Below are 20,964 nucleotides of genomic sequence, written 5' to 3'. Positions count from 1 at the left end.
AGCTACTACTGAGACTCTTCATTACTTTCCGTTATAAACTCCAACGACAAGTTGTCATTTGTGAGATTGATAATCACCCGGGTGATCTTTTCGAGATTCTCGTTTCGAGACTCCAGCGTACCAAAATAATGTTGCCATCGTGTTGATGTTATTAGGAACCTGTAGTTTGTTGTCCGACAAGTTAATATATTAACAAAATAGTTGACTTAGACAACCATTTTTATTATATTGACATGCTTGATTTTTTATCTAATCATTGAAATAAAAGTGCATGATTTCAGAATTTAAAATAGCTCTCAGAAAATTGTTATAAATTAAATTATTTAGCTTTAGTGTTAATGATTGTATTGATTTTTATGCTATCAAAGGTGTGGAGTTTTATGCAGCTAAAGAAAAAATTGTCGACCTGCAATATAGATCCAAATAATGAATTTAAGATTTATTATTACACATTAAAAGCTAGGAGCTGGCACAAAAATTAATAAATGCTAAAAGGGTAATCATTATTTTTAATAATAGTGCTACATGAAGTATTTCAGTTTAAGGCACAATAGATGAATATAAAAAAATAAAAAGATCCAAATGCTTGAATTCTAAAATTTTGTAGACTGTTACTTTGAAAAATAAAGTAAAAAAAATAACACAAGAAAATTTGTAGGCTAACTTATCTTGTTCATGCTTGTTTTAACGAAATGTTTGGGCACATTTATAAAATATTGTCCTCACTACAAGCATAATTTTTCAGTAGTGAAAAGCTTTCAGTGATCACTTGTATCATTACATTTTTTGTATAATATGTCGTATATTATTTTGGGAATGTAAATATCGAATCTGAAGGGGCTTGCCCGACTAGCCAATTTTTTGCTTCTGCATTTGTGTGAAAAAATAAAGGAGATATCCGATAGTTTAAGACAATGTTGTAGTTTGTAGAGAATCAGTTGTTTCGAAACTGTACATAAACATTCCCTGCCCTTTATGTACAAATATTTATGTCGATGCAGAGTCTTCTCTGACGTAACAAAATTTATACTAAAATATATGATGTACTGTGGTCAATTGTTTTATATGATATTGAACATCTCCGGATTGATGAAGTAGACAATTTAGAAACTTAGCCTGTATGTCCTTTTTATACTCGTATAAAGTGGAGAATTAAATTTAAGAGTAAAACGAAATAATAAAATATGGTAAGTTTATGTACAACTTGTGTGGTTTTATTTTGTAATCTCACTAATGATGACTGATAGCAAATCAGTGTTTTTAAATTCGATTCCAAAAGAGTAGTTATAAAATCTTATTAAATTAGATGGAATTCTTTAACATATGATGAGTTCAGAGAGTATTTTTCTACAATATTTTTAAATCTGAAGAGCAATTTATGCACTTATGTATATCAATGATATAATTTATAGTTTTGGTTGATGCATCATGGTGAATGTGCCAGATATGTTGAAGATAATTTTAGTTAATAATTTTATTGTATTATGTAAGTCATTAAGTTTAAGTAATTTACAACTTGGCCTGTTGATATATATTATATAATCCTATTAAGACTTTATTTCTGGGATTGTAAAATAAAAGCTAAATATAATCATTTTGGTTTCATTTTAATATTTGTAAGGATTCTTATTAAATTACTACTAGTACTCCTACGTTATAAAAGTCCTGAATTACCGTGAGAACAAAATATGAAAAGGCATTTACGGTGATGAATGAAAAATCGTGTGCCTACATGTCGTGTCTATTAAGTACATTCAAAATTATTAAAACAATAGGGATAAAAACTTTTATTATAAAAATAAATTACTTATCTAAATTGAACACATTAACGCCTCTAATTCACCGACGCAGTTCGCTGCGAAACAACGGCGAACCGATTTACTGTCTCATCTGCCACCCGACAATGCGTTATATTCCATTTCGCTCTATTCCTGTTTCGCAGCGAACTGCGTCGGTGGACTAGGCGTAAGATATTTCATACCACTAACAAAAATAAAAAAACATGATTACACTTCGCTGCTTTTTTAAATGCTTTGTTGTTCTAAAAACTGTTGTAACAAAGCACTTTCAATTGGTATGACGAGATTTTCACCTCCGTCGTAAGTTCGTTTGTATTTTACCAACTTATGGTCCAAGAACTCCGTAAGTTGAGCCCTGAGAGCGAGGTCTGAGCTGACAAGAAACTGTTCACGAGCTTTTGAATACAGATCCTTGAAAGGTAGACCTGTAAATTAAAGAATAGATTTGTAAGTTATGTGTTAGTGTCATGGTAGGTTTCAAGTTTCAACTATTTTATATTCTTGAACAAAGAACATGTGCTCAGTTATGTATTACTTGTACATAAAACGTAAGTAGATCAATCATGCATACTAATATCATAAATGCGAAAGTGTGTCAGTCTTGTCTGTTTGTTATCTCTTCACGCGAAACTTCTGAACCGATTTTGGTATGGAGATACTTTTAAGTCCCGGGAAAGGACATAGGATACTTTTTATTCCGGAAAAATGTACGGTTCCCGCGCGATAAACGAGTTTTGGCGCAACGGAGTGCGGGCGTCGCGGTCAGTAGGTATATATTTGCGCTAAGATTACTACGATCGTCAGTGCAGATTACAAAAATTAAGGAATACCTAACAACATGGTTTTTTCTTAACAGTTTATCTGAGTTATCTACCTGTATAGTGAGCTTGCTTTTGGTGCTCTAGTTGATATTCCGCGATGACCTTGAAGATACCCTTGGCGTTGGCGGTGAGGGACTTGTGCACGCTGCGCAGCGAGGACAGCTGCAGCGCGGCCGCGCGGTGTGACAGCAGTGCGCTCTCGTAAGACGTCTCAGCGACGTACGGCAGGAATGTACTCGTGTCCCACCATGTGAAACGGAACTTGCTCAGCTTCGTGTGGTCCCATACTGGAAATATGAATATGTGAAAAAGTACTTCTTTAGCCTGCTAAACTAAACTGATTGCTATAGACTGAGTTTTAACTGATTGCTATAGATTGATATAAACTGAAATGCTAAACTGATTTTGATAAAATTTGGTTCACCGAGTTAAGACTAATGTAAAAGGAAAATGTACCTACAGTCCCGGTCCGAAACGAATTTCGGCGATCATCTAGTTATGCATGCATTTATTACAAAAACCTGATGGTGCCGTAGTCAGTCTAATGATATCTCTTGAAATCAAACGAGATAGCTGTGAATTCTTTCGCAACGAAGTTGCGAGCAACATGTATCAAGGTTTTTTTTTAGGAAATAAGGAGGCAAACGAGTAAACGGGTCACCTGATGGAAAGCAACTTTCGTCGCCCATAGACACTCAGAACATCAGAAGAGCTGCAGGTGCGTTGCCGGCCTTTTAAGAGGGAATAGGGGAGGGTAAGGAAGGGAATAGGGTAGGGGATTGGGCCTCCAGTAATCTCACTCACTCGGCGAAACACAGCGCAAGCGCAGTTTCGCGCCGGTTTTCTGTGAGCCCGTGGTATTTCTCCGGTCGAGCCGGCCCATACGTGCCGAAGCATGGCTCTACGTTTGTCAGCAGAGTAAAATATGAGCGTAGAATACTTACAGAGTGGTGCATTTATGTGGTCTATAGTTGCTATAGTATGAATATTTTTGATTTGCGATATATTCGCCAGTAGAGCCTGAGATTTGCTGCTCCTTAGCATCGGTCCATCAATATTGTGAATGATGAGAAACACCTCTACATTATTTTCCTTCAGCTGTGTATCAATTAAATTAACAATATCTCCAACTGTCGTTGGCACATGAGTATTTTCTAGTAAATCTATAATTATTGCCTCCAGAATATTCTTCATAGTCAGACTCGGGAAGAATCCGTTAACAACTATACACGGATAGTTCTGGAGGCGATCGTTTTGGAACTTCTGTAAAATTGTGCGTTTCGATCCTATTCCATACAGTACAATGTTAAAGTCTTCGCTGAGAACGTACAGCCATTTGTCGAAGAGATCCTCGTATGTTTGAACTAATTCACTTATTCTAAGTTTGTGCTCGCTAGACATGTCAATTTTCTGCATGTTATCATCGAGATTGAGGTTCTTTAATCTGGATAGTGTGTGGTCTGAGGTTGTTATCTGTAAGTGAATATTCAAGTGTTGGTAAATTGCCAAGAAAATTGTTTAAATGCCTCAGTTTGTTTCATTTCCCACATTATGGATGAAGCATATTCACTATTCATTTAAGGCGAGGTCTTATCTCAATCCAAAACGATAACCTTCCACACAACCAAAGGCTAAGCGTGTACACATCATAATAAGATTTATTTTAGCTTAGCATAAAATTGTAGTTTCTAGGGGCGGATCTTCTCTATTTTTCATGTGTTTTTTAAATATCTTTCTAAATAAATATTAAGAAAAAAGATTGTCCGGTTCAGACCTTTTTAAAGTAGACAAATTAACAATTTATTAAAATAAAATGTAAGTTATTCTTGTTAATACTTACATTTCGATGACAAAGAGTTGTCGGAGGTGAGTTTGTAAATTAATTACAGCTAGAGTATTATTTTTTATTAACATGTTTATGGTTTAAATCCTTTTAAATATTGTGCTCTATATCTCATATTTTTTTTTATTTTGTTATTATATTGGAACTAGGTAAATCGGGTGTCAAAAAATAACAAAATGGGGTTTCACCTCACCTTAAGACTTTTTCAATCTCAATTTCTTTCTAAGAGTGAAAACTAATGAGAGTACAGCAATAATAATTTAACAACATTGCAATCACAATCTTAATAAACTAAACTACTGAATACTGATGTTGTATTTTACATAATACTGAATACCTTTAAATTACTAGCAGGTACATAAGTTTCAGTCTTATCGGTTTCTTTGATGTTTTTTATTAAACATAACTTAGGGTTAGCTACTTAGGGTTCAGATTTTCAGTAATACTTCCATGTTTTATATTTCATCACTGAACCTAAGGCAACCTTTTGTTATATCAATTGAATATGAATAAGAAAAAAGTTTCTCATTTACCTTTTTACTAGAGTTCATCATGAAGTAGTTATCAGGGGTCACAAAGTATTCAGAGTCTTTCTGTCGGCCTCTCCTGTTAACTGCAGCTGCTGTTTTCAGTTTTGTGGGATTTTGAACAACCTGTTCCTCTGTCTCTTCTTCAGATCCAGACTGAGATGATTCACTCTATAAAATATTTTAACATAATGACAAGTTTTTGGCAAATTGGGTTGAATCTTAAAGTTATGTATATTGGCTTTGTTCAGTCAAAGGGCTAGCTGTTTAATTGAAAGGCTATTTTAACCAGTTGGCTGCGACATATTGTATAACTAGATGACGCCCGCAACTCCGTTACGCCAAAATTCGTTTATCGCGTGGGAATCGTACATTTTTCCGGAATAAAAAGTATCCTATGTCCTTTCCCGGGGCTCAAAGTATCTCCATGCCAAATTTCAGCAAAATCGGTTCAGCGGTTTAAGCGTGAAGAGGTAACAGACAGACAGACGGACAGACAGACAGACACACTTTCGCATTTATAATATTAGTATGGAAGTATGGATTAAAATTATTATACTAGCATTAAATATTAAATTGTATTAGGTATGTTGAACAATAACAATATTTTTTATTTAATATAATTTAAGTTATACCACAGAATATATATTAGTAGTACTAAATTGTACAGCCTAAGTTATTCATAATATTTATACCAAACCATACCTCCTCATCACTTTTGTCAGGTACAAAATCACTGCTGCTGCCAGAGAAATCACTTTCAGCACTATCACTCTCCACCTCTTGCATTATTCCTGAAATCATATTTTTAAAATTAAAGGAAATATCTGTCAAAGATAATTAAAAAGTATTCAATGGCAGTTCAATTCAACAAGTCTCCTTAATAGGGCCGGATTTATATTTTTATGAGTATTATAGGCCACTTTAATTTTGCTGCCCCTATGTAGAACTCTGCTGTCATCCTAAGAAGCTGCCGCCCCTTTTAGGACGCCATAGGACACTGCTACCCTTTATGTATAGGCATTATAAGGCCATAGCATATATTGCCTGTACATAAATCCAGAGTTGCTCCTTAAATACCATTCAAAATAAATAAAATTATTAAGGTAGCTTTCGGATCAAGGCGACCGCGACGCGAGACCGCGACCCACTGCTGAATTAATAGGATGCAAGCGACAGAGTATGCGACGTTTGGGCTTGGCCTTCATATAACGCAGTGGCTCGCGGTCTCATGTCGCGGCCTCCTTGATCCGAATGCCACTATTACTTACTCTTTTTGAACTTGTTTACAACTTGTTTAGGTGTAGCCAATTCTTTGAGGTTTATTTTAATATTTTTGATGGTAGTTTGTGGTGTTGGGGAATTTATTATCGCCTCTTTTACCTTGTTGTGCAAATCATGTTTAGTATGTCGGGATTTAAATTTGAATATATCCTGCCCATCAACATCGTCAGCCCCAAATAATGCTGAAAAAAGATAACAGGTTTCAAAAATCTACTTTAAAAATATTTTGTGATAAATTATTTAAGTATAATTCCTCTGGTAGTGCTGTTGCTCTCTCAATGCATTAACACAGATTTTGCTAGGTAACATAAATAAATATGATATAACTATAACGGTGATGTAAAGTTAAGAGCTGACTAAACTAAATAGTAGAAAATTAAAAAGTTAAAGTAGTTAAATCAATATTTTAAAAAACCTTAAAAGAAATTGTCATCATCATCATCACCCAGTAAAATACTAACCTGTAGGTCTTTGTTTATCTACACCCTCTACTTCCTCATCTGAACTCTCAACTTCTACACACATTTTACGTTTAACTGGTGACAGTTCCAAGAACTCCCCATATCTCTTTGGTTTTGTTCTATTTCTTGCCAACCTTCTTGGAGTCAGCGGTTCAACTTCTCGAAACTTTTCTGTAAAAGCTTTTAATTTAATTCACAACTCCATAGTTTTTTGAACAGAAAAAAATTATAAAATTAAAATGACCTTAGACCTTTCTTAAATTCCAGACTTTAGAAATAGCTTTATCTTTTACATTTACATTCCAATCTCTTATATTTAACAACAATACATAAAATAAAACGTTTACAAACCTGCAGGTGGTAGCCCTGAAACTTTACGGCTAAATGATTCTGTCTCAGAATCTGAATCCATCGTAAAAACTCGACCAGCAAGCGATAACTACTAAAGCTAATTATTTATGAAATAATTTGGAACAGAATTTACTTTATTATTGCACTATAAAATGTTCTTCTTCTTCTTCTCTATAAAATGTTTCGCCGCCAAACATAACCCAAAATTTCAAATTTCAAAATAAACATTGACATTGGCACTGTCAAATGTCAAAGTCAGTCAAAGTGACTATTTTACTTCTTAATTTTTTTGCAACAACCGTAGATAGAGAAAGATACTCACTATCGGAGTATCGGGTCGTTACTCGTTCTACATTATACATATATCGATACTCGATAAATCATGATTCATTAAGATTCATATCGTGTGGACTGTGGACCGCAAAACTCACAACTCGAAGGCTCGCACCAAGCCGGCTCGATGGAATTTTAAAATAAATCTAATTTCGATCGAACTTACTCGACGCGAGCGGCCGGCGCGGCGGCGGCGTGACGTGTACACTCAGCGTTGCCAGACGTCCCGATTTTGGCGGGATTTCCCGATTTTTCCATCAAAATTAAATGTCCCGCGCGGGACAGGCTCAGTCCCGCTTTTCGGGGAACGCCCGAACGTACGCGCAGCGTGCTCAGAAAGAAAGGTGCGTAATGGAGATAAGAGTGTGGAAGATAAAGAGTGGATTTTATATGGCTACTTCAGCTATCTATTGTCACGTGAACGTTATTTTAACGCAAATAAAAAGATAAAAATTCAATAAACTTTTGATTTTATACCTTTTTTTATTTTGTCCCGCTTTTGACTGAAGAATCCCGCTTTTTCACTCAAAAAGTTCAAAGACTTGGCACAAAAAAATCTGGCAACGCTGTACACTGTACGAATTGCGAGACTTGTATTTAAATGCAGCCACCGTCTCCTTAATTGAAGTTTGAACAGACATCTTTTGTCTCGAACAGTTCTGTGGTTCGGTAAATACATAATATGTATACTCTATGGTAAATACCTACTGTCTACTGAAAGGCGTGCGTCACTTGATAGATTAAGAGGAGTCCACACCGCCCTTTTTTCCATACAAACGTTGTCTGTAACCCTGTTTCCTCCCTGGATAATTCTAGTAGAGTTTTAATTTTTTTCCTGAATATCTACGGCCACTAATACAATGTCCCTATGTTTTCTTTTATTTCATAATTTAATTATTAAATAAGATATAATCGTTCAAAAACTCAAAAAAAAAATGGCCAGATTTTCTGCTGTGATCACTGATCAAACATGGTTCAAACACCCAGAAAACAGATTTGGCTAGATTATACAAAAAAAAACATAGGAACACAGCTCAAGCCTTTCTTTAATCTTTAATGAAAAAAGTACTTAAATCGGTCCAGTTGTATATGACATTCTCTTTGGTTTGGAGAAGGAATCAGAGGACAACGAATCGTTGATTTTCTGCAGTTGTCTCTATCGCGTTCTGCGGTATAGGCTTGAGGTAAGGGAGACAGCTATAGATATTACACGTACTTTTTTTCATTTCTCTAGCCCCTGGTGTATCCTCTTAATGCTGAATGTGTGGACGAAAGCCCAAGGCGTGGGTTTTATTCTATTTGTTCGATCGAGTAAAACCGTATGTGAGTACTTAGTAATTTATAATGTCCTTAGGTTGGTCCAAGAGCCAGCGAGGACCAGACATATGTCATCTTGCAAAAGCTGAAAGTTAAGAGTTGCGTATGCTATTCGGCGTGAATCTGTTATTCGTGATACATAATTTCCGTCCAACTCGAACACAAAATCAGGAACGCGGTACAACTACCAACGTGTGAGATATATTGTGATTTATATCATTGATTTCATATTTGTGTGAGATACGTTCAAAGTTCTCAACATTGTAGCAATAATATAAATATAGTATTTTTTGTATTAGTATTAAATTTTATACATTTTATATGAATTTGTTTAATGGTGGGAACTTAAAATAAAATCCAAAGTAGCATTATATTACATTAAATCATTTATTTGCTCAACTTATTGACAATTTCGAAAAATCACAGTTTTTATTTCTGACAATTGTTTTGTAACTATCATATTACTAGACAACAGCTGTCAGCTATGTAAATGAAATGGGTATAAAATTGTAATATAAATATCATTAAATTTATTGGCCACAGTATATTACTATTTATACACTGAATAGTAATTATAATATGTTGAAATTGGTACATTCATTGTTACATTAGAGAGTAAGAAAATATGTTTTTACTAAACAATTCATTCAAGAAATAGGGTTATGAAAATGAATAATCATCATTAGAAGTGAGCAAAATTGGGATGGATTATGATCATAATGGGATTCGAAAACACGTCGAGGAATAAAAACGAATCACAGCGGCATACAAAAGCTCAGTAGAAATATTATGGTGTGCATAAAAAATAAAAATCCACTCGGCACTCTTGCCTAAAAAACCAAAAACAGGACTCGAAGAAGTAGAAATTAAAATGAAAAGCCCCTGCATCGACAGATATACTCACAACTGACTATATATCTAACATTAATTTTTAGGGGCTACACGCAGTTTAAAATTAGTGAAAAATGGCAACTATAACATCAATAAGTGTTTAAAATAATAGAAATAATGACAATCACAATAGGCTTTAAGTTAACAGCTAAATGACATTAAAATCAAACATGGGTCCGACGGCGACGCCACTTAAAATTTAGTACTTAGATATTATATTTATGGTGGGATCGTAACTCATCTATATACAACACCAACAATTTCATTAACTGATTAAATCACTCGAACCACCTACATCATGTTGTAACATAGCTTTCTACAAGTTCACATTACACATACACTATACAGTATACACTTATGACTCGTTGATTTTGAAAACAGCGCGTGTACAAAACTATGTTAAACACGTTCATTTATTGCGTTCGATTACAGTACTAATCACGTATGTAAAAATTACTGCAATAACTACTTTATTCAGTAACTAACCACACACATATTAACTTCAATTATATGACAATTCCTCGCATCCTAGCCGATGTATTACCATTTAATTCAATCTATATATTCAATGACATAGATAATTCCGTTTAAATACGAGGTTTCATATCGAATACTCTAATAAATTACATTAAACATAACCGTAAGAGAACGTTTACAAAAACCACTTACATAAAATTTTAAAAGCCTACTCGATACTACATAAACGCGCAAAAAGCGTCCAGCATATATTATACACATTAAAGTAATTATTCAAAAAATGATCCAGGAACCACTTAGAGACATAAAAATCATTAGGATCGATTAACACTTTGAGATCAATCATAGTAAACGAGGCGACGGATCCGCGGACCGTCAACTAAATATACAAACACACCGGCCACTCGCACTGCAGTCAGAAGTGAGGCGACGGACAGATCGAGGGCTGCCGGGCCGGGCGGGCCGGGGAATCTTAACAATAAAATAATTTAATAACTATTGGTGTTTCGTGTACTATTGATGTTTCGTGTTCGCGTTGAGGATAGTTTGTGTTTCGGCGCCTCGATCCGTCCTCGAGCGCTAACAATACAGCCTTGTCGAGTAGAAGTGAGCCCGACCGCGCGACGCCGCGTGTGCCAGCTGATACACACGCGATCTCCGAACCTCGACACCGATGAAGCATTCCTTTTCTTGACTCCCATTCGAAATTGAAAACTATACGGGGTTAGGTATAAGCTTGATTGATTTTATTTACAAATCTGTGCCGGCACAGAACTGTGATAAAAGTAAACGCAGAACAACCTTTGTTGAACCCACTTTGTGATGCCAACCAAAAATTGATGATAGTATGATATAAGGACATTCGGTCTTCGAGAGTCAACGTTAAAAGAAAGAGTTTCAATGAGTTTCGGAAATTGATTTCTCCATTGCGGAAGATTAAAGTTTGCATCTCGAAATACGAAGTATGAAATGATTGTCAGCAATCGATTAGTCGAACCGACGATCGGAGTTGACTGCGTTCCTTATCAGCTTGACATTTCCCAGTTCCTCGTAAGCAGTTATCAGGTGCTTAGACTTTCTCTGTGGGTGTGTCCTTTCGGGTCGGAGGCGGCGTTCGGCGCGCGGGGGGCGCGTCTTTGGTATGTGCGCGGGGTGGGTCGCTCTAGGCATACTCTGAGGGAGTATCACAGGGGACGTGACCCCCCACCATCTTTCGCTTCGACATAGGTGACCCCCCCAAAAATCTTGTGACTCCCCCCCAAAATTCGAGGCTGCGTCCGCGTTTAACACTAGGCCTGTTTGATGCGTTTCCTCGGCGGGCCTATGGGCGGGATCTGCTGCTGCTGGGTGGCGAGCGCGCGGAAGGCCTCGGCTATGAGGTGCGGGTGCGACGATATCATGTTCTTCCACCCGGCGGTGTCCATCACATCCGTCGCATGACTCCTGAAACGTCATACTAAATGAAGTGTCGAATTGCAACGGTACAAGTTGGTTTGCGTAAGTTTCATGATAATTAGAATAGATAGTCAAAAGTTAAAAACACCGCCTACACAAATTATAGTAGTATGTGACACATCACACAAGATAATGTAACGAAACTAGTTACATCTCATTCGTTAAAATTATATCGGATTGGAGCAGCTCCGACACTATAGTAAAACAAGCATATTATACATAATACATAGCACACATGAGCACAGCAAAGTCTTTGTAATAGGGTCTCGGTTTTACCCTTTGGGTACGGAACCCTAAAAAGTAGCCACTGATTTTTACATTAAAATGACATAAGTTATATAGCCTATTTAATACTATACTGACGTGTTAATGAAATCTATGGTCTGCGCCTTGAGCTGGTCCGCGGAGTGCAGGTCGGCCAGGATGAGCGTGTCGGCCGCCGTCTCCACCGACAGGCTGAGGCACAGCGCCTCCTCGCACATCACCTTCAGCCGGTCTAACGCGTACTGTAAGAGAAGACATTCATTAACTAATTGTGGTAATAGAAAAGTTGGTTTGTTGATGGCAAACATATGAGATTTGGTCGGGTTGTGTCAAAAGTCAAAACCACAGACCACAGACCACAGTCTACGGGGCACGGACCACAATTAACATTAAATTGACATAATCTGACCAAATGGCATGTGTCATTTCATGTGTGTGTCAATTAAATATCTTGTCCCCTGTGGTTTTGGCTTTGGCTGAGAAATTTTCCAGAATGGACAGGAATAAAGTCTGTTAAAGAAGTTTACAGACTCGCTTTAGACAAGCAAAAGTTGCGGAGCTTAACTGCTAATCTTCAGTGATTGGAGAGGCACTAGAAGAAGGAGACAAAAATATGACGTAGGTCGGTCAACTGCATATGAATGTCTTTGATAGTAAATATTATCTATACATATTATAAAACAAAGTAGCTTTTTTTCCTCATGTCCCTTTGTTCCCTTCAATGTTTAAAACTACGCAACGAATTTTGATAATTCATTCAGTGTTAGATAGCCCATTTATCGAGGAAGGCTATAGGCTATATTTTATCACGCTAAGACTAATAGGAGCGAAGAAATAGAGGAAAATGTGGAAAAAACGGGGAAAATTATTTGAAAGGGCTAACTTGAACGCGCTAATCTCAGGAACTACTGGTCCGATTTGAAAAATTCTTTCAGTGTTAGATAGCCCATTTATTGAGGAAGGCTAGGCTATATTTTATCACGCTAAGCTATCTATGCAGACTACTGGAGCAATTTTTATGTTATTTGGCACAGATAAGAAGTAGACCATGTGAAGGATCATTGGCTATCGATTTTAATCATTTTTTCAGTGGCTATATATTTTATACCGGTGCGACGCCGGGGCGGGTCGCTAGTGTATTATAATTTAGCACAAACTACTTAATTGTTGATAGGATTTTATATTAATACCTTAGAATTTAGAAGTTTGTTTCAAAATACTAGAAATTCCAAAATAAAGAAATACTGTTTTCTATCACAGCCAAACGTTTAAATATACTAAACAAGGAACTCCCTAACCAGAAACATAAACTAAATAATGTTGATTTTCCTCTATGCTAAACTTCCTTATTAACGAAAGTGTGATAAAAATATTCTTTCTACACAACTTTAATAACTGCTGATTGCTGAAACATCATGATAAACGGATTACCCAGATTAAAGCAGCGAAATGTATAAGAAGCGTAATCAGATAATTTAGTTCCAAGTAAATCGTATAGAAACAGTGTTTTACATAGGAAATAGCCGCAAGGTTAAAGGCGTAAAGAATATAAACAACTGATTATATAAACCGTCATATCTGTTATGTAATACACCTTCTATGTCTTTCAATGTCATAGACGCAATTTAATTTTTAAATAATAAATTGATAATATATTTGTTTTGAAAATAAGTATAATATAATAATCTAGGTAAAAAGATAAACTCTAAATCATTTTGATGTTACAGAGAACAAGGAAAATGTTCCTTATATGTGCTTTATACGATTTTAATTTTTACAAAAGTATGACTTAAGAGGATACACCAGGGGCGAGAGAAATTGAAAATAGGTATTTGAAAATGTATTGCTGTCTCATCAATCTCAAGTCTCCCACCGCAGAGCGCGATAGAGACAACACGACAAAAGTTCTAATAAAAAAACAGAAAATCTTCGATTCGTTGTCCGCTGATTCCTTCTCCAAAACTTAACCGATTTAAGTAATTTTTTCATTAATAATTAAAGCAAGGCTTGAGCTGTGTTCCTATGTTTTATTTTTTTTGTATATTCTAGCCAGTTTTGTTTTCTGGGTGTTTGAACACAGAGGAAAATCTGGCCATTTTTTTGGGTTTTTGGACGTTCTTATCTTTTTTAATAATTAAATTATGAAAAAAAAAAAGAAAACATAGGGACATGCTAATAGCGGCCATAGATATTCAGGAAAAAAATCATAACTCTACCGGCATTATCCAGGGAGGAAACAGGGGACAGCGTTTGTATGGAAAAACGGCGGTGTGGAATCCTCTTAAAAATGTACCTAAAAGGACATCGAACAATAAAAGACAAACAACGGTCTTGTCATTCACACATTTTATGACGCATGTTAATTGTTAATTATTCACGTATTATTATTCACTCAATGCAAGGTTCTTACTTCTTGTATAATTTAATTTGGGAGTGCCTCCGCTGCCGGCGCCGGCTACCAAAAATATCAGTAATGGGAACAGGCAGTACCTATACAGGTACTGGAGGCAGCCGAGATATAAAACAACGGCTGTAGGCGCTGGCACTCACAATGGGAGCCGGTGAAAATGCGTAAAACGCTAGGTTCCAGTGCCGATAAACAAATTTATTTACCTTAGCTTTACTACCTTTTTTTCAGTTACCAAAAAGTAAGATTTTGGCAACCGGCGCCGGCAGCGGAGGCACTTCCATTTAATTTTGTTCAAATGGACATAAATACATACATAATTTTTAAACCAATGTTTTTCAACCCTCTTGTGATGCGACCCACGATTTTCTTATGTTATATGACATATCCTTTATATTCAACTAGAGATCACCCAATGGTCGAAATTCGACCTTAATTTCAACGACATTAGGACTACTACCTATATTTTGCAAAAAAATATTGACTTTATCATATTTTTTTCAACTCTTGTCTCTAAGGGACTCAGCTGATCTCAGACTGGTCGTGTAAGCATTGTCTAATAGTATCTAAAATTCAATAAAAAAAAAACTATAATCCATTTTCAATTTGTTACCTTGTTGTCAACAGACTTCAACCATAAATAAGAAAGTATAATTCGTATAGCTTGTCACTCAAAAATCTGTCATTTTTTCTAGTATGTGTGTTGTAGTGTGTGTAATGTTTTATTTCTTAAAAATATGTATGATAAAAGCATAATTTCAAAATAATATTAACTCGATGCACTCCTTTACCATATAAACTATAACTGTGAAAAATTTCATTCACCTAGGTTTCCCCATTTTTCGTTAAAAAGGATACAAAGTTTTTGGCTCACGTATTAATATATAGATATGTATGTTATGTTTATACCCTTTTGTTAAAATGCTCCTACTAAATATATCGATCTTTTTAATATTTGTTGGTTTTTACTGAAACTAACCTAACCCGCCATAGGCTGAAAACCTTAAACCACTGATCTAAAGAATACATAGTCTTCTTTATCAAGTAACAGAGATTTTTAACAGATATTTCATGATTTCGTCGCTCAGGTAACCTTTATGAAAAACTACAAAAACGTTATTCTTTAGAACCAAAAGCTTACCTATATTTTAATAAGCCATCAACTTAACTAATGTTTAATTTATTTAAACAATAACATTCTCGTGATAATAAACGTGAGCGCCGCCGCTTTCGCCTTGCTCCGGTTGGCGAAAGGTTATCTTCCATGTCACCTGTTATTTGCCATTTATAGTAGGTATGTGATACCGCGACGACCTCTACGGCTTGGTGGTTACTAATTAGCACGTCGGCAATTTGAATAACAGCAGGATCTGAATCCCTATTGATCAGCCTTTCTCAAAGTGGGCGATAACGCCCCCTTGTGGACGATGAAAGTCTGAAAGGGGCGGTGCAGGTCACAGAAAAAAAATTGGGGGCGTTGTGTAGAGTCTGGGGGGCGATTTGTAATTGCATTTCATCTGGATGCATTTTAAATTAAAACAGTGGGGGGCGCTGAAACATAATTTGTTCTCAAGGTGGGCAATAGACAAAATAAGTTTGGGAGCCCCTGCTATAGATTGATAAAATTTTTCGCGAACATGGAGCAGACCAACCGATATTTAAAGGTCTATTGCTCTCCCAATGTTGGGCAGTGGGCACTGCAGCTCATCGCCCCTTTTATTCGAAACCGGCTACGCGATAGGCGCGACGTTAATGAGATGAAACTATACTAAGACCTAGCTGTCCCGGTAAACATTGTTTTGCCATAAAATGATTTTCCCTGTTTTCCTGAGTTTCTCTTGAAGTTTTTTCTGATTTTTTTTGCTATAGACCTCACGAAGCCCGAGACCTTTCTAACGAATGCAAAACCATGGAAATCGGTTCGTACGTTCTGGAGTTATAGCGTCAGGAAGGAAAACCCGACTTATTTTATATATTAGATATTAGATAAAAGCGACCTTTTCACGCATAAAATTTGGTTTTGACTTTTTGACTTTTGTATTGGGAAAGGGCGCGAAAAACAAATTTAAGCGCAAAGAAATTGCGGGCAAAATCTAGCTTTTTTAAACATTATCCATACTAATATTACTAATGCGTTTAATCTTCCACGGTGCGTTTTTCGCGTAACTTTCTGCCGCGCACTGTAAAACTCTGGAACGAACTGTCACCAGCAGTATTTCCGGACCTATACGACCTGCAAACCTTCAAGAAGAGAGCGTATTCCTTCTAAAAAGGCCGGCAACGCGCCCGCAGCTCTTCTGATGTTGCGAGTGTCCATGGGCGACGGTAGTTGCTTACCATCAGGTGACCCGTTTGCTCGTTTGCTCCCTTATTTAATTTTAAAAAAATGCGAAAGTTTGTCTGTTTGTCTGTCGGTCTGTGCTTCTTATCTCGGAAAAATGTACGGTTCCCGCGCGATAAACGAATTTTGTCGCAACGGAGTTACGAGTGTCATCTAGAATAGTCAGAAATATTTGATTTAATTTTTGAAATATAGTACTTATATTATTATGTTTACCTTATCAGCGGCGGCGAGCAGGTCGTCGGCCATCTTGTCGAGGTTGGGCGCGCGGTCGGTGTATATGAAGCGCAGCATCTCGCGCAGCACCTCGTGGTCGACGTCGGTGATGTCCACGCGGTTCCGCTTGCGCTCCTCCATCTCGTGCTCGAACATCGCCGCGAACACCGGACTCCGCGCTGGAAACCGACAACATAATATGTGTTATTATACTCACATTATGCTATATTGCTTCTATCAAAAAATTGATTCTTATACAGATGGTAAACCTACGTTATTTTGGTTAAGTTATGTTAGTCAGTTACTTTTTTAACATGGGAGAAATTGATTCTTGGACAGATATAATTTTGTCAGGTTTTGTCGAGTTCAGCTTACGTCAATAACTTAAGCTGGACTCGACAAAACCCGACACAATTAAATAAATCCATCTGTCTGCCCACGAATCAGTTTCTCTCGTGTTACAAAACTTCAAAGTATAAAATGACAAAATTTATATGAAAAGCTCTCAAAAAATCGCGACGGAAAGGACTGCACGCCACAACGCTGCCGCGGGCAGGGACAAACATCAACACAATACAAGACGGTAACGGACGGCATTGCTCTGAACGAGATAAACATGTAAGTAGTAGAGTTTTACTCTACCATTACGTTTCAACCAAATGTTAACTTTCCTAATTGAGTTTTACAAGTACAAAATAGAAATGGATAAAGTATGTGTAATAGGTTGTATTGAGGTGAACTAGCTACGGAGACATCAGATGGCACTGGCCAGTAAACTGCCAAATTTAAGAACACATTCCAGATTAAGGCAATTTTAAATTCTAATGATAACAATATTAAAATATCACAAATATGTACGTACACTACTTCTTATGTCCCATTAAGCCAAGTACCGAGCCGAAATCCCGACGTGAAACCGCGATGGCCGCTAAAACGATGTCAACGGATTTGGGTCGCAATTCGCATTTATCGCGCGAAATAGAAAAATCCAGAGATTGAATTATCGCAGCGACCTCGACCCGTTAACGCGTTGTTATTATACTTACATTAATTACCAATATTTATACAGTAATAAGGAAATACCATCGATGAATTTAATTACGTTAGCCGCGGTAATGTTGTGCAAACGACGTCGCATTTCATGATCATCTACAATAGTATTTGTATTATCTAATTAACACAAAGCCTCTTTATATCTGCCACTTGTTGTCATGTTTACATAAACAAGTTTAATGTTTTGTTGGTTGAGATAATAAGATTTTTCATATCCCAGTTTTATTGAGTAAAACTTATTTATGTTTATTAGCTTTTGCATTATTTTATATTGTATATCACCCTTAGCCCTTTGGCCAAGCAACCCTGCATCGCGCTAATAAGTACCTATAGCCATGACATTATCACATCTGACTGACAGGCCGGCAACGCACCTGCAGCTCTTCTGATATTGCGAGTGTTCATGGGCGACGGAAGTTGCTTTCCATCAGGTGACCCGTTTGCTCGTTTGTCCCCTTATCTATACTAATATTATAAATGCGAAAGTATCTCTGTCTGTCTGTCTCGCTTTCACGCCAAAACTACTGAACCGATTGTAATGAAATTTTGTACACAGATAGTCTAAAGCCTGAGAAAGGATATAGGATACTTTTTAACTGGAAAAAGGGGTTGTAAGGGGGGTGTTTATGCGTAAATTTGTTCAAATTAAGTTAGTTCCAAAAATTCATAACAGATGGCGCTAAGAGTCGCCTACATCGCGCTAGAGCTTACTCAAACGTTTTTCTATAAGAGGTGGTATCATCTTGAGTTGAGTTTCCCGATTCTTTCGATTGATATACACGTTTTTTAATAACTCACTTCTCAGTACTTTTTCTATGCAGTGACGTAACCTTAAACCTATCAATGATAAATAGTTTATGGGTAAAGCTAAAGTCGTGTAATGGAGGGCTAAATAAGCTTTAAAATTTAAAAAGTTTAATTAAAAAAAATGAAATGCACAGATGTTTTTGGGTATTTTGATTTAACCGCACCTTTGCGGTACCAGGGTTTTAAAAAGCTTTTAAATTTGACACCAATTTTGTTGACACCGCGCGCTATAAACTGTAGTCTACGCGGACGAAGTCGCGAGCAACAGCTAGTTTTATATAAACCGAACAGGGTTCTTTTCTCGGGCAGAGAAAAGAACCCCGAAAGGGATAATAATTATCTAGTTGAAGATGTTGCATATCGACATAAACCAACCTGCTAATATCGCTTTGTGCGCCTGGAACTCCCTGCCCCCCACCGCGAGCGTGACGTCCGAGAAGCGTTCATTATCAAACAGCGCTCCTAGGTCGTCGGACAGCCGGCACTCGGGCACCTTGAACTGCACCACGTTGCTCTGCCCGCTGATGTTGATGCTATCCGCGACCACGGACACCTCGCAGAATATCGTCAGCTTGTCCTCGGGGAGCAGACCGTTCGCTTCGTCTAATAGGAAATCCCTGGAAACAGACGGATGCATGGTCAGTTTCCACAGTTTAAACTGCCCACTACTATGACTATTGTAAAAATATTGTTATGGCCAGTTGCACAATCGCCTAATTATAAGTGACAAATAGGTGGTCCCAAAATTTTGTCAGCTACTCAGTATAAAGTAAGCAGCTTCAAGATATATAAATCGTAACTTTTAAGGCGATTTGCGAATTGATAGACGTAGTTATCAAGTTACAACATTATTTACCACCAAAAAAATCATCATTATTATATTCTAGTTAATTTTGCAGTTTAGGCAAAAAATTATGTGTACCTACTACTTAGATAATAATTATGAAATTATAACATTTGAATTAAAATAAGGTACTTTACTTATTATAGCGTACCATACTACTTATCATTCCGAATTTGCATGCGTGGTAGGTACGAGTACAAACTTTGATCCTTGCTAATAAATAAATAAACTCTACGAATTGCATAATGTTAAAACAAACTATTTGAATATACTTACCTACTAATACTAGTTACTACATTATAGTACGTAGAGAAAAAGGGTACCTTCTGATAAACTTCTTGAATCCCCAATCCTTGCCCTGCACGAATCTGTAGGCGCGCTGCGACTCCATCGCCTTCGTCTCCTCCCGTTTGGCATTTAATATTGAGAACTTAAACTTCGCCCGCACTTCTGATTTATTACACGACACTAACAATAAATATAACGATAAATAGTCTTTGCTCTCCTCGTCCAGCCCTTTGGGGTTAACGCGGAGACACCACTTTAATTTGTCACTAGCACCCGCTGAGAAAGTCGATGATTTTAGCACTTCACCCATTTCTTCTCTACAGAAACTAAAATTGTTTATCGTCCACATATAACTAAATTTGACCACCTTAACCTGTAACAAACAAAAGGGAGTGTTAGTTTTTATAATCTACTAGTTGTCCCGGTGAACTTCGTGTCACTTTAAAACCTTCCCTGTACTTCTACGAATATTTTAAGACTAAAATCAGCCCAATCCGTCCAGCCGTTTTCGAGTTTAGCGCGACTAACACATTTGAAAATCCATTTTTATATATATAGATATTCTATACTAATAATATTATGAAGCTCAATTTGTTTTCATTGAAAGCGCTAATCTCACGAACTACTTCAACTACTGGACCGATCTTTAAGTGATTTGGTACAGATATACAATTACATGTAAAGGAATTATAGGCATAGTAGGCTACTTTTTGAAAATATGCGGTTCCCGTGTAGAATTCCATTTCTAAATGACTAGAGGTTCCACGTTACCTCTAGTCATTTATATTACGTTGGAGTTTGGACCCTGCGGCCTGCTAATTAAGTACAATTTACAACATTATACATCAACTAACTTGTAAATTCTAGCAAAGGACCTTACTTATCCCTTTTTGATAAACACCAATTACCAAAACAGATTACTTATTAGTAATAAGTAAGTTATTATAAGTTATTAGTACCATTTGCGTCCTAGATTCTTAAAATAAACCATCAACTCCTCGTTTTACTTCTTTTCCAAGTCATGACGTGTCTTTGTCGTTAAAAACAATAAATAAAGGACGAATTTCACTTGCGCCTTGTCTCGAAAAAACAAACAGCGCGAGTCACAATCATCTTTATTCTCTGATTCGCAATGAGGAACAAATATCAGCACATATTGTTAAGCTTATTTTAGTTAAGCGAATG

The 20,964-nt window shown here is 36.6% G+C and overlaps 2 protein-coding genes across 6 annotated transcripts in view; both read right to left on the bottom strand.

Moving 5' to 3' along the window:
* Positions 1-1,959: 1,959 nt before the first annotated feature.
* LOC121727276 (origin recognition complex subunit 2) lies at positions 1,960-7,213 on the bottom strand. The gene is made up of 8 exons (XM_042115005.1): positions 7,087-7,213; positions 6,736-6,906; positions 6,262-6,456; positions 5,696-5,784; positions 4,997-5,161; positions 3,565-4,093; positions 2,674-2,907; positions 1,960-2,224 (listed from the first exon to the last, which is right to left on the bottom strand). Exons 1-8 carry the CDS (start codon positions 7,145-7,147, stop codon positions 2,025-2,027), a joined length of 1,644 nt encoding a protein of 547 aa, XP_041970939.1. The 5' UTR covers positions 7,148-7,213; the 3' UTR covers positions 1,960-2,024.
* A 1,886-nt stretch (positions 7,214-9,099) lies between these two features.
* The window catches only part of LOC121726857 (protein roadkill), a 60,360-nt gene continuing 48,495 nt past the window's right edge, over positions 9,100-20,964 (bottom strand). For 4 of the 5 annotated variants that reach the window (XM_042114464.1, XM_042114465.1, XM_042114466.1 and 1 more), the window contains 5 exons: positions 19,815-20,152; positions 19,023-19,264; positions 16,788-16,966; positions 11,923-12,065; positions 9,100-11,547 (listed from right to left, as the gene is read on the bottom strand). In XM_042114464.1, coding sequence (XP_041970398.1) covers positions 11,394-11,547; positions 11,923-12,065; positions 16,788-16,966; positions 19,023-19,264; positions 19,815-20,152 — 1,056 coding nt within the window. In that variant the 3' untranslated portion in view covers positions 9,100-11,393. The remainder of the gene's footprint in view (positions 11,548-11,922; positions 12,066-16,787; positions 16,967-19,022; positions 19,265-19,814; positions 20,153-20,964) is intronic. The other variant, XM_042114461.1, reaches the window with a different exon arrangement.

The sequence above is a fragment of the Aricia agestis genome, chromosome 5 (assembly GCF_905147365.1).
Source record: "Aricia agestis chromosome 5, ilAriAges1.1, whole genome shotgun sequence".
In the NCBI taxonomy this organism is placed as follows: Eukaryota; Metazoa; Arthropoda; class Insecta; order Lepidoptera; family Lycaenidae; genus Aricia; species Aricia agestis.
The sequence above is the reverse complement of the archived record's forward strand: the minus strand, read 5'-3'. Positions and strand labels throughout refer to the sequence as shown.

Excerpts from the sequence above, each read along its gene's own strand:
- LOC121727276 (XM_042115005.1), bottom strand. The coding sequence starts at position 7,147 with ATGGATTCAGATTCTGAGACAGAATCATTTAGCCGTAAAGTTTCAGGG. Across the intron at positions 6,457-6,735 it reads AGATAAACAAAGACCTACAG|CATTATTTGGGGCTGACGAT; the intron begins GTTAGTATTTTA and ends ATCTTTTTTCAG. Across the intron at positions 5,162-5,695 it reads CTGACAAAAGTGATGAGGAG|AGTGAATCATCTCAGTCTGG; the intron begins GTATGGTTTGGT and ends AATATTTTATAG.